General features: G+C 38.6%; 2 protein-coding genes across 2 annotated transcripts in view; one reads left to right on the plus strand and one right to left on the minus strand.

Annotated features, from left to right (window-relative positions):
• The window catches only part of hec (hector), a 102,158-nt gene extending 90,714 nt beyond the window's left edge, over window positions 1-11,444 (minus strand). Inside the window, exons 1-3 of the mRNA XM_065234303.1 lie at window positions 11,429-11,444; window positions 10,172-10,358; window positions 9,931-10,021 (exon numbers count right to left, since the gene is read on the minus strand). Coding sequence (XP_065090375.1) covers window positions 9,931-10,021; window positions 10,172-10,358; window positions 11,429-11,444 — 294 coding nt within the window. The remainder of the gene's footprint in view (window positions 1-9,930; window positions 10,022-10,171; window positions 10,359-11,428) is intronic.
• The window catches only part of LOC135711377 (nuclear pore complex protein Nup88-like), a 489,612-nt gene that overhangs the window by 381,938 nt on the left and 93,469 nt on the right, over window positions 1-14,205 (plus strand). The window lies entirely within an intron of this gene.

The following is a 14,205-nucleotide window of genomic DNA, read 5'->3' on the forward strand; positions in this document are numbered from 1 at the left end:
AAGACCTTCAATCTTCGCGACGTTTTGTAGTACAGTGATTATTTTTTTTTACGTAGGACTACGTCTGTGATTTCTTTATGGGGGTACACTTTGTGAAAACCGAAAATGGAACATGTAACAAATTAATGAAATGTTTTGAACGTTAATAACTCAGCTGCCCCTGGACCAATTTCAATAATTTTACTACCAATCGATCAGAAATATTTCTACGCATCTGTTAAATTTAAGACTTTATCATTTTTTTTAAATGTCACTATTGAAAATTGTATGAATGTTCAATTGTTGCTATGATAATAAAATTTATCACCGATTGCTTGTGAAAATCGATTTCCCCTACACAGATTTCAAAGTTGATTTCCATCTGGTCTCACCAAACGGTATTTATTCAATCACCGCGTGTTGAGTAGTGGTGTTCTCCAGAACACAACGCAAGCAGCGAGCGAAGGAGGAAGAAGCCGCACCGCTATTGATCGGAATCAGTAACTGTTCGTGAGTTGCTGTGGGCCATCTACCTATGTCAAGCGCGCCATACTAAAGAGTATAAACAGAGAGAACCCCGCTCGAATTCCTATTTCTACACAAAACACAAGCTCCTGCTGCAGTTAACAAATAAGATTTATTATATAAGACCACGTAGTCCTACGTCATCATTGCGTACAACCCCATAGGACTGTCCATTGTAGTCTTTCTGTGAATTTTCTAAAAAAATTCTTGTTTCTATGCAATGTTCTCTCTAGACTGTCATCAATTTTAAAAACTTCTTGATGGTTCACGCTATTTTCTTGAATGTAGTGGTACTGCCCTATAGTACTTAAAATTCACCTGTAGTTCTCGGAACTTCCCAAAAGTTCCCCTGATAATCAATAAACTGCCCTGAATTGTCAGAACATCCCAAAGAACATCTTGAGTTTTCGCAAAGTTTGCTCTTGAAGATCCTGATATTTTCCTGAATTTTATAAAACTGTTCTGAAGCTCTTGGATATTCACTGAAGTTCTCGAAACTATCCTGAAATCTATGGAAGTGCCCAGAAGCAATTGGAAGCTTACGTAAAGATCTTAAAACTTCCATGTTATTCTGGACGTTCTTGATGTTTTCATTTCCTTTTAATTCTGGGAACTTCCATGAAATTTTAAGATCCTCCCGAGGGTTCTGATGTTAATGGAACTAACATAAAGTTTGTACAGTTATTTTGCTTAACGATGTGTTCCGGGAATCATGCAAACCCTTTGTGGAATAGTTCTATCATTAGGATTATCATTCGGGTATGATTCTTTTTTATTAGGGTGGTTCTTGGAACATCTGTAAAGTTCTTGCAATTATTATTAAGTTAATCTAACACATCTGAAGTTTTCAGAATTTTCCTGAAGTTTTTGGACCTTCCCTCAAGTTTTCATGATTTTCCGTGCACTGCCGTGAATTATTAGAACTTTCCCGAAGCTCTCTAAAGTTTCCAAAAGATCTTGAAACTGAAGTTTTAAAGTTTCTTGTTGGTCTTCTAAAATTCTTGGAATTTTCATGAACTTAATGTTCGTGAAGTTATCTTCATCTAAGTTCACGAAAATTTCGTAAAGAACATAGAACTGAACTGAATGTCTCGGAACCATCTTTAATCTTCCCCACAGTTCAGGGCTTTCCTGTAGTTCGTTGAACTTTCCTGACGTTGTTGACACTTCTCGGAACGCTTCGGATATTCTCTCAAGTTTTTGGAACATCATTGAATAACCTTAAAGTTTCAAAGAGGTGTTCAGGGTATCATCCAAATCCTTTGTGGAATAGTTTTGTCCTTCGGGTTATCGTTTGGGTATGGTATTTTTTTTTTAATTAGGGTGGTTCTCGGAACATCTACAAAGTTCTTGTAATTATTATTAAGTTAATCGAACGTATCTGAAGTTCTCAGAATTTTCCTGAAGTTTTTGGAACTTCTCTCAAGTTTTCACAATTTTCCGGATGTTCATGGCGCTACACTGCCATGACATTATTAGAACTTTACCGAAGCTTTCTGAAGTTTCCAAAAGATCTATGAACTGAAGTGTCTTCATCTAAGATCACGAAAATTTCGTAAAGATCATAGAACTGAACTAAATTTCTCGGAAACAACCCTTGAAAATCTTAATATTTCCCAAAGTTCAGGGCTTTCCTGTAGTTTTTTGAATTTTTCTGAGAGCTACGGATATTCACTCAAGTTCTTGGAACATCACTGACGGATGAATTCGAAATTAATCTAAAGAGCTCGAATCTTTCTCTGAATCATTTGTTATTATCCTGAAACTATTGGAACTGTCCTGAAGTGTTCTGAATTGTGCCACGAAAACAAAATGCATAAAAACCGACCTACGAATCATTATACATTCACACACTTAAATTTTTTCGCCGAGATTCCAACAGCTGAGCAGTTCTGCAATTTATTTTGCTGAGATTCAGTAAAACAATTGCCGAGACTCAGCTAACAAATAACTTTTTGCTGAGATATCAGCTAACAAACAGATATTTTGCAGAGATATCAGCAAAAGTAAATGCCGAGGTAATCGGCTGTTGGAGATTTTACCGAGCTAAATTAAGTGTGCACATACTGAAATATATTTAAATGATTGAATTGGCAAACACACTTTTGAATATAAAAACCAATAAATGATCCATAAAATATTGGAAAACGTTCAATAAAAAGCATCCAAATGATCCATGTAACATCGGAGAAAATCCTTAAAAAAGTGCGAATGATCCATGAAAAATATCAATATGATCCACATTTTATGTAAAATTTAGCAACACAATTGTAAAAATGTACCGCTAACTTTCTAAAGAATGAGCAGTGAAATTGTACAAATTACCCATAAACATATTGCAATTGATCCATAACACATTCAGCAGTGAACTTTAAACTAAAGAAAGTGATCCATAAAAAATCAAGTTTGCGCACTTAAACATATAGCCATGTTCGGATTAATGAAAGGAACTTCCTCAGAGCAGTCTTGTTTTGGATAGCTTGAAGCTGAAATAGGTTTTATTAAACTAATATAAAGTCTAAACCAATCGTAATGCTTATAATAAAACCTGTGTCAGCTTCAAGCTGTCCAAAGCGAGACTGCTCTGAGGAAGTTGCTTTTATTAATCCGAACTGAACTGAAGAACAACATCGGATATAACCTCAAAATGTCAGAGGTATCAACGCCACCGTTGAGTGAAGAACAAAACAGCGATCGAAACTTTACGCTTTGTGAAGGCCATGACCACGTAGATGATATGATCCAGTGTGATGTCTGCGATTTCTGGACCCATTATAGTTGTAGTGGTAAGACAACAGCTGTAAAGGAGGTTCCGTAGACGTGCTCGAAGTGCACAAATATGCTGAAGGTGCCGAAAGGAGCCAAGTAGTCTGTCCCAAAGAAACCACCTATCAGAAAGAAAAGTGCGAGGAGTGATGCCAGATCCGAATCTGAAAAAGGAAGTACCAAGCCTGGAGGAATCCCTAGACCAGTTGCAGCAGGTGAAAAGCGCAAAGTAGAAAACGCTGGAGGAAGAGAAATTCCTCCATGAAAAGCGATAGGAGGCTGAGCGGGAGCTTTTCAAACCGAGAGTTATCTTCCGTCACTCTTTCAACAAAGATTCGGCTAGATTTAGGATTTAGGGATTCAATTATTAATTTAGTTGAGCACGCAAACGATGTAGAATATAGCGTTTAGGAACAAATTGTAGGTTACCAGATTTTAGGATCTTAGGGTTATTAAATTCAATATGTTCACGAACTCCACCTCTAACTAACCTACTTCGGTAGCTAGTTCACTACAAATCACTACAATTTAATTAAACGATAGGTATAGTAACAGATTTTGGTAACTAACTTAATTTAGCTGTAAAACGTGTTCTAGATGGTTTGGAATTGTACCTTCTTTTCCTCAACTCAAAACCGAGATATAAAGTACCTAAAAATAAGTACTTCGTCATCACAACAGTTTTGGATGAAAATTTGTTCTCATTGATGAGTACTTTTAAATTAATCCTGAAGTACAACCAGAACTCTTGCTTTTTGTGAATTGTACTCAACCAGTATTCTTGAGAAGGTTCTTATTTTTGAGTACATTGTATGTAAATTTTAAGTTGTTTTGTCTTCCGTGCTATGAAAGTATCCAACATCAGATGTTGCGATTGCACTTAGTTTTTGATGAAAATCGTAGCCTGCGCCATGTTTATTTTATTCTGTCTTTGTCGTCTGTTAGAAGCAACTGTTTTGTGAATTTTCCAAGCACTGGATGGGCTCATGATTCTTGAGGTAATGACTATTGGACCAACCTTGGAACCAACGGACTATTTGATGTGGTAAGTTTGTGTCATCCATGAGAACTTGAAGGCATTGAAAATGAAAGGAATTTTCATTTATTTTAGGCATGATCCGATACGGGCCATGAGATTGAGATGTGCAGTTTCGGGGATAGAAGTTTTCCGCTGCGGAAGACCATCCTGAGAGCCAAAAACGGATATCCTCACATGGGGACCAATAGATGGAAATCAACACGATTCCAACATCCTTTGGGTTGTCTCATCAGTTTGCCGAAAGAAAGGTACTATTCTTATCAGACAATCTGTCGGTGTTGGCCAGCAACATGATTTCACTATCCGTTATGTTAAAAAATAATGCTTTTATAAACACTCTGTAAATGTCATCAATTAAAAACTTTTCAGAATCTGAAACATCAAAAAGACGAACGAGCAAGCCAACGAGGCCATGGAAACGAACAGCCAGCATTTAAAGTTCACTTGCGGGTTGGACTGATATCAGAGCTAACAGATTCAGCTGGCTGGTTGTGATTGGACGTCGTTGCAATACGGCAGTATTCAATAGTAAACATATTGAAGAACAATATTGTTTAATTAGTTAATATGTTGTATTGTTATTTATAAATGATTGGTCGTTGGGAGCAACTCATCTAAAAATGTTAAGGGATGCTCCATCTTCCTTTAATGGTCCGGACATGAGCACTAACTCTTGTCCTAGCCCTATATGCCCTATGGTTATAGCGCCATTGCTCGCTTTCTGAAAAGAGATGAAGGAAATGTTGAAAAGGGAAAAGAGCTAGTTTTGTGGGCATCTTTAAGAGGAAGTTAGCGTTAGCGTTAGCGTTAGCGTTAGCGTTAGCGTTAGCGTTAGCGTTGTTATGATATACTTCGTAGATTGGATACTAGCGACACTCACGTCTTTTCTGAAATCCTCAGTTAGACTACTTTCAGGAATAATGCTGGGGAGTAAACATTGGTACCAATCTAAACAAGAGTAACAGAAGTATGACTGTCGCTATTCCCGGCCACGCCCATCTTTACCATAACTAGGGATAGGGAAGGAAATGTTGATGTAGTACTTACTTAACGAGATGCCACCGACTTAGCGACACCCTCATAAGTGCTACGGAGTTGGAGGGTTGGGTAGGGTATTCGGTTAGGATTCGCCTCAAGTTGGCGATGCAACCAAAAGTATGTATTGTTTATTTGTTGTTCAATTAATCTCTCGATAGCCGACTATCGAAAGAAATTATTCATTTTGTTTAGTGATCATGGATTTTAAGAGTCACGATGGAGAGCTTGGGATTAAACCCATGATTTTCTGCTCAATAAGCAAAAACGATCCCTCCAGGGTCATCGAGAATCTCAGAATCATAACGCTTCGCGACAATACAGGACTACGTTTTCGCTTGATATGCAAATAGTTTCCGAGGTTAATGTTCAATATCAAATATACAAATGATGGTGCCGATTTATTGTGCTGTGGAAGAGCTTGGGGTTAAATCCATGATTTTCTGCTCATTAAGCAAAATCGATCCCTCCAGGGTCATCGAGCATCTCATAATCCACAGCGCTTCGTGTCAAAGTACGAATATATTGATAAACTATCTATTATTGAATAACTATTATTTACGATAATTACATGAAAGAAATAAAATATAAACTACAAACAAAACGTGACTACTAAAATCTCAAAAATATATGCTCACAAATATATTTCACGCAACCAGGAATTTAAAAACCATTAGACGCTATAATGATACTTTGCACATGTTAGACACAAGAAGAGGCCAAAAAGCAAGCGTCCGACACACAAAATCCGCCCAAAATCCACTTGCAGTCACAATCAATGATTCTACGAATCGCGAGCACTCACGAATCATAAAACCGCTGACTGCGACACTCTGAAAGCGAAATTGACAGGCTCTATGCGTCAAACACCCGCCCTTCAATCTCCTCCCGCATCCAACAACACAAATCTCCATTACATCATCTAACGAATTCAAAACTCCGAAAATCACTCATCTATAGCAAGTGAGTGGAAGCAACCTTGCATGCAACCATTCTTCATGATACTCTTTTTCTGTCTATCTTTCTATTAGGCTTGTGGACATGCGTTAGCTTCGAAACTTCTAACCAAAGTGGGAAAAATTTCAGATCACAAAAAAAAAACTTGAAAAAAACTTTCAAAGGTAATTGCAAGTAAAATAAATATTGATTATTTAACGCAAAAACGAGCAAGTAATATTTAATATCTTGTATCGTATGCTAATGCTAATTGACTGTAACAAAAATAATATGCTTAAATAAAATAAAATATTAATAAAATTATATGCAAAATTTACTTTATTGGTGAGAAGTTTCTAATAAGCCCTCCCAGTTCCTCTGTATACAGAACAAATCTGATACTATAATCAGAATTGCTCAGTCTGCATGAAGCAGCCGATTTCATCAAGGAAGTTCTATTAACAACCAAGAATTAATCGTTTGAGGCATACTGAAGCATTAAGAAGGTGATATGTGTCACTATAGGAAATCATCATCGTTGCAAATATAAAGAAATTAAACATAACCCTTTGCTTCAGTACCGTCAACCTCCATGTCCATGGGGAGGGCATCTTTAAGAGGAAGTTCACCGAACCGAAAATTAAATTTCTTATTCGGTTCGATTTAAATTTTTCCAAAAATACCGGGAAAAACATAAAAATCCAAGAAAATCAGTTCCTGCCTCAGATTCCTGAGAAAATTCACATGCAAAAACATGTTTTCTGATGAGACAAAAAACAAAAATAGACGCTCTGCAAAACCGAAAGGTCGCTGTTTCGTGTTATTTTTTTGAGTCCAGCTTTATGCCATGATGACTAGAAAATTAGATTTCTGTTATCTCTCTCCAATACCTTTACAAAAATCAATTATATTTTCGGTGCCGTGAACTTCCCCTTAACTGGATATCTGTGTGTGATTCCAAGACAGCGTACAAGGGGTTCACTATAATAACCATCCATTCGCCGCCTATTTCTTAGAGCAAGAAAAGGTTGTTCCATTAAACTGTATCATTATCTCCGACGTTCTTGAGCATTCCACAGCTATCTTCCACAGTTTCCAGAGGCAGTTTATGGCATTCCTGAAATCTCGGCTCTCACATTTGATTAAAATTATATACTTTTCTGATGGTGCTGGTTCGCAATATAAAAACCGATTCAACGTCATCAACTTGCTCTACCATCAAGAAGACTTCGGAGTTCCGGCTGAGTGGCATTACTTTGCCACGGCACACGGCAAAGGCCCTAGTGACGGTTTAGGAGGTACCTTGAAAAGATTGGCAACGAGAGCCAGTCTACAGGGTACAACGATACAAACGCCAAAAGAGTTATACGAATGGGCACTGTCAAATTGCAATTTGAATGTACAATTTGTGACATCGGAGCAATGCAATACGAATAAGCAGGATTTAGAAGCCCGATTCGCTCTAGCACGACCCATTCCTGGAATTCGCGGAATGCATTGTGCCACCCCTACCGGCGAAGATACTGTTCTTATGAAAACGATTTCTTGCTCTTGTTTCAAAAAAGCGTTCAAATTCACTACCCAAATCTAAGGCAAAACGGAAGAAGTAATTACTCATGCTACTCAATGTATTAGATGATATTTGTTCAATAAATGATAGCAATAAGTAGGATAGAAACACGGCTGCTTTAATTTAGAATCAAATTAGTTTTTGAATATTTCAAAAGCTTATTTAAAATAATCAGTAAATAAAGAAACACAAAACGAATGGATCTGCCTAAAATACCATGTAATACGAAATACATTTCCAAACGCAAAAAAAAATAAAGTGTTGGAAATAAGAAAAATTATCAATCTAAATTTAAGTTTGCAACGGTGGCAACACTGTCGAAACAAATCTGGTTTAATATTATCTGAGCATTCGATTGTATAAAATGAAAGAAGGATTAGATCATCATCTAACTTACACGTTTCATCGTTTCTATCAACTTTCAGGATTGTCCAACGTTTCATATTGAAGGGTTGTACAGTAATGGAACTTTTTAAAAACAAACGAAAAAAGTTGTTTTTGGTGGTTAGATGATTCTTATGTAAAAATGTCTGCCGAACATTTTGGTGCATTCAAAATTAGAAAAAAGTGGCGACATTTTGAGATATTTGCATTTTAAATTTAAATTGCAAAAATCGACAAGTTGACAACACTGCATAAAAATTCTGAGTACGCCATTTGATTGTACGTTAAAAATCCTTTTAAAAAAGTGCCCAATCCTGTCTGTAGCATAATTTGGTCCAGAGATATGTTCAAAAGAAAAATGGTGTTTCTTTAAGATCGGAAAAAAGTAGGGGCAGTCTCCAGAACCGGGGGGTGAGTCGATGGGTACAAAACGTTGGATTTTTGATTGTTGGCCTAAAATAAGTCGTTCTTCCAAGTTTGGTTCAAATCGGAGAGCGTCGATGCAACGGACTCGGTCACTTGAGATGGAATGACCCATATATAAATTGAAATTGTTCGCAAACTAATATAAAATATGGAATGATCTCACCGACCTCTCAAAACTGACATGGTTTCCAAATCGCAGAGTCTTCGTTTTGTAAGCAGCAAAAACAGAAAAGCAGCAACGCCTCAAGCGATAGATGTACCGCTGGTCGTCTTCGGCCTGCTTCTTTTTCAGCTCGAAAACATAAATACACCGGAACTGCTGCTGGTTTCCGAATCTTCAGCATTCAGCTGCTCCGAAATATCAGAAGTAAGCAAAATCGTAAACGCACCATTACACTTCGCAACCCGTAAATTTTACTCTTGAACCGCGCACTAGAAAATACAAATCTCACGACGGAACCGAAAATAACGGAAAACCCGAATCACAGCTCACACGACCGGAATTCCGTTAAAAATACTCATGGAAATAGCCTTCAATTTTTATACTCACACACTAAACGAAAAAATGACAACTGACAAATTTTCGCGTCCGTTTAGAGGCAGGGCACACTTCGATCTCATATCCAGCGGCATTTTGAGATATTGAATTAAATGACCATTGCTTTGACTATCCTACCCGGGCATTTTTGTTCGTAGAACTGTCCCACTCACTTTGCTAGTAATTCTCCTACTAAATAAATGTCTTAAGAAAATTACATTATTTTTCAAATAGCTACTGCTAATTACAAGGAATTGTATTCGATAAAGTGTACCGCTTTCAAATAAAACATGGGTATGTATGAAAGTATTTCATAGCAAAATTATTGAAAATTTCCAATACCATAATACCATCCTCCAAGCAAAGCGTTTTAAGTGGTTCTGATCCATCATCTGCTTTCAGTTCACCGAAAGCCGATGATCAAGTAAATATAGAACAGTACCCGGGAATAATTAAGTTGCTTTGGTCGTAGCCTTGTACTAGCGCCTGGAAAGATGTTATACCACACATCTTGGAAAAAACAATTTCCTAGCAAACAAAATATCTCATACTAACCCGGCGTAACAACAAGGAAGAATGTTTTCACTGGAGAAATTCCAGAGAACAATTAAACACATCTTCCGGCACCGGAACCAACCAATATGAATAAGCTTCAAACGTCACTCATAGTCCAACGTTGCACAGGCCAGCTTCATTTGGCATCCGTTTCAGCCCACGGTGGCATGGACTTACCTTCATATCTTCCAGGTCAACGCAGTTGGTGTAGTTGGACCACTCTCGGTTCGATTCCGGATGGATAAACCACGATCCATTGGGATGGCAGCTGTTGATGGCGCACGAGAACGGGTATGAAGGGGAAAAATCAGCAATCGAATGTCAGATGCATTTTAAACACTTATGTCGACGAGTAATTTCACTATCGCCGTTGTGATAAGGCTTGTTAATGTGTAAATTTTCAATTGGTTTTACTTACATCCGGTAGGCCAAGCGGTTGGCATCGAACCCGCGGACAAAGTTGGGACAATAGTTGTGGGCGACCGTACCGGCTGGTTGGGAATCCCAACAGGTCCACCCATCGAAGCGGCGGGGGCAGAACAGTTGCGTCTGTTGCTCTTGTAGCTGATGTTGGGCATTCGGACTGATGCTTTTCAGTTCTGCGGCTGCAAAAATAGATTAATAAGCAGGGAAAAAATGCTGTTGAATGCAAATGAGATCAGGGACACTACACTTCAGTCGGTTCGGTTTGGTGCTGTTGTTGTCAGTCGTCGTCCACGTCGGTTAATGATGTTCCGACAAACATATGTGTTGATTGAGATTCAATGGAATCTCGTGGGTACATTGTCATCTAGGTATCCATTCATGATGAGCAATATGATCTAGTATACAATGTCATCAGACTTGCCAATATGCTTTAATTTATAATCAACGTGGGCAATACTATTTCTAGATAGAGCTGGAATGAGGGCCTAACAGCTTTTATAAACAATGACTTCTCTTGATGATTTCTAGAAATTCAAGGCTCGCCCACGCAAATCAACATTCTCATCGGGTAGGAAAAAACTTCCCCTATCCGATGGTTAGGTTGATCTGCGTGGACGTGCCTTGAATTCCTAGAAATCATTGTTAGAAGTCATTGTTTACAAAAGCTGTTACGCCCTAATTGCAGCTCTATCTAGATTTACATTATTTGACAAATCTCAGATAATCATGACAGCAGTTGGTCACTTTTCAAACAACAGTAGGTCTCTTGATGTTTAATGGTTCACGCACAAGCTACTTCGATCCCATGCATTTCAACATTGTATTTGGTGCATCTGTGCTATTTTCAGAGTTGAACAATGATTTCAATTAAATGATATACCTATGGTTACGGTTGTCACACTAATTCCCACCGAATCAAGTTTCAATTCTAAGAGATAAATTAAAATAAACTTAGCATTTGCACTGTTAATTCATTTCCCGCTGCATGTCAGTTGACACAGCGGTTGTCTGACTTTCTGAAACTCTGTTTTACCACGCCATTTACGATTTATCTATATGGTCTAGAGATGAGCAGAGTTGTCTGTGCAGTAAATTGAATTTCCTCTCGACGCTCGTAACTTTGAAAAACGCTCGAAGAATTCCTAATTTCCACCAACGAGTCAATCTTGATTAAGTACCGTACCTACCTAGATGCTCGAATTCAATCAGCACAACTATAGTCGCGCTTCGGGAAAATAAAAGGACCAACCTTTCACTCTCGACATGCAGTTCCATCCACAGCGTGAAATGGAAAGAAAATAACATTCCTTCAACGATATGTGAACTCCCATACGTGTAAGTACCTACACAGATGTAGACATACCTACTCTAGCAAACTTACAATTGAATCAAAACTGAACCTTCCCCGTCCCTCGTCGGAAAAGTCAAAGTCAAACAGAACAGTTCCATTTCCACCCCCCTCCATCCTCTGGGAGCCAAGGAAAACTTATCCGTTTCAACTTGTTCTGATTAAATCAGCAAGAAGCGTTCACTCCCAGTAGGACACGGATGCTGCGCTGCAGAGCTGATCGTCTTCTATCCTGACCTGTCTTAATATGCTCAAGCATGATGCAAGGCAAACTGAGAAATATTCCTTTTTTTTCAAGCCGTACGATAGATGAGACGCAATGTTAGTGTCAGTCTGCGTCATTCAAGAACAGATGAGGTGTTTGAAAGTTTCAGCCATGAAACTTGGAAACCACGAAACGACCTCTTGGTTGACCGACTGGCCTCCAACTGGAAGAAACCGCAGACGTACACGTCCCATTCCACCCCCAGTTTTCCCGAAGGAGGAGCAGAATGCTTGACTGGTTGAGAGTTAACAACTGCAAAAATTAGTTTTCCATAGTTGAAATGCCATGCAGCAGCATGTATCGAGGGAGGGGGATGATTCTGGCTCTAATATGATCAACGATATGACATACATTCGTGTGTTGTTGCCATGAAGCACGGTGAACATCCCCGAAAGAAAGAAAGAGTACCTAAATCGTTATGAACTTCTGTGAACAACGATCCAGTTTAGCTAGAAAACGTTATTACCGATAAAGACATAGTTTTACCTAAACGCTTTTATTAAACCATGCGATTCTTCGTGGAACCATGAAAGTCAAAAGGAGAAGACGATAAGTAGTCGTTCAGGAAAATGGCTAGGGGACCATGCATACATGACGGTGCATTTTAGGGAAGGAGGGAGAGACCCAAATTGTGACCGACCACGCATTGCGTCGAGTTTAGAAAAATACGGGGGACAAAAATATGCTACGTCATTTAAGTATGCTCCTTTGCTGCACTTTATCTATTATTTTTCGCTCTTCCAGCATCATCTGTAGTGGGTACAAAACTTGCGAAACTTTGACGTACAAGAAACTTTTGCACTGTGAACCTAATTAGAAACCAAGTTGTATGCTACAAAGAAAATCGGGCAGAATCAATCGAATAGTTCAAGAAACGAACTAATGGACGAATTGATTTGATGGCAACGACTTTGCTAAGCTGTCTTGCCCCTTGGTTGCTAGAAAAGAGAAGTGAACAGTGAGATATTATATCTAGCAGCACCTGTATAAGCGATTTTATATCATCAGGGAAAGCCATGGTGATCAGCAAATCTTGACGAGCAATTTCGACTTAGGACTACGTCTGTGATTGCTGTATGGGGGTACACTTTGTGAAAACCGAAAATTGAACATGTAACAAAATTATGAAAGATTTTGAACGTTAATAACTCAGCTGCCCCTGGACTAATTTCAATAATTTTATCACCATTCGATCAGAAATATTTTCATGCATCTGTAAAGGTTAAGACATTATCATTTTTCAAAATGTCACTATTGAAAGTTGCACAAATGTGCAACTGTTGCAATGATAATTAAAATTATCGTGGATTGTCTGCGAAAAGCGATTTCCCTAACACAGATTTCAAAGTTGAATTCCATCCGGTCTCACCAAACGGTGTTTATTCAATTACGCCGTGGTGCGTGGTGGCGTTCTCTAGTACACAACGAAAGGCTGCCTGCAAGCAGCGAGCTGCAGACCACATGAGCATCCATAGAAGAAGGGAGAAGCCGTACCGCTATTGATCGGAATCAGTACCTCTTCGTGAGTCGCTGTGGGCCATCTATGTCAAGCGCGTCATACTAAAGAGTATTAACAGAGAGAACCTCGCTCAAATTCATATTCCTACACAAATAAAAAAGCTCCTGCTGTTGTTAACACATGAGATTTAATATATAAGACCACGTAGTCCTACGACACCATTGTAGTTTTTTAAATAGTCCAGAAATTCTCTGTTGTATTTATCCTACGATTTTCTTCGAATTGTCCAAGAACACTTTGCAGTTTTCTCCAATAACTCTATTTAAAATTCGTTTGAATTCTCTTAACATGTATGTAATTATCTAAGAGTTCTTCTGATCATTCACCTGCAATTCTTGATGGCATTCTCAAGAAATTCTTCACAAGATGCCTTTGAAACTTTCCTCGGAATGCCCATAAAACTTTTCTCGGAATTCATTTGGAATTTTACCCTAAAAATTCAATACCCTTGAGATTTTTCCTGGTATTCTCTTGGAACATACTTCAGAATTCACACACATAACATATGTGGAACTTTAAACTAGATGCTTGTCAACAAATGAGGTCATTTATTTTACTATCCTTACTTACCTTACCAATCAGGCTAAGGCCTTGTTGTCCTCTGCTGTCCGAAGAAGTCGTTTCCACTCTACTCAATCCATGGCCACAGTTCGCCAGCCTCGTAGTCTGCGAAGGGTCCGCAGGTCACCTTCTACTTAGTCGATCCACCTTGCCCGCTGCGTGCCTCTTCTTTTTGTTCCTGTTGGGTCGCTTTCTAGAACCATTTTCACTGGGTCGTCGTGCGGCATTCTTACGACGTGCCCAGTCCACCGTAGTCGCCCAATTTTTGCAATGTGGACGATGGATGGTTCTCCCAGCAGCTGGTGCAATTCGTGGTTCATTCGCCTCCTCCAC

The sequence above is a fragment of the Ochlerotatus camptorhynchus genome, unplaced genomic scaffold (assembly GCF_037179485.1).
Source record: "Ochlerotatus camptorhynchus isolate MF236.1 unplaced genomic scaffold, CSIRO-AGI_Acam_v1.1 ptg000432l, whole genome shotgun sequence".
Lineage (NCBI taxonomy): Eukaryota > Metazoa > Arthropoda > Insecta > Diptera > Culicidae > Ochlerotatus > Ochlerotatus camptorhynchus.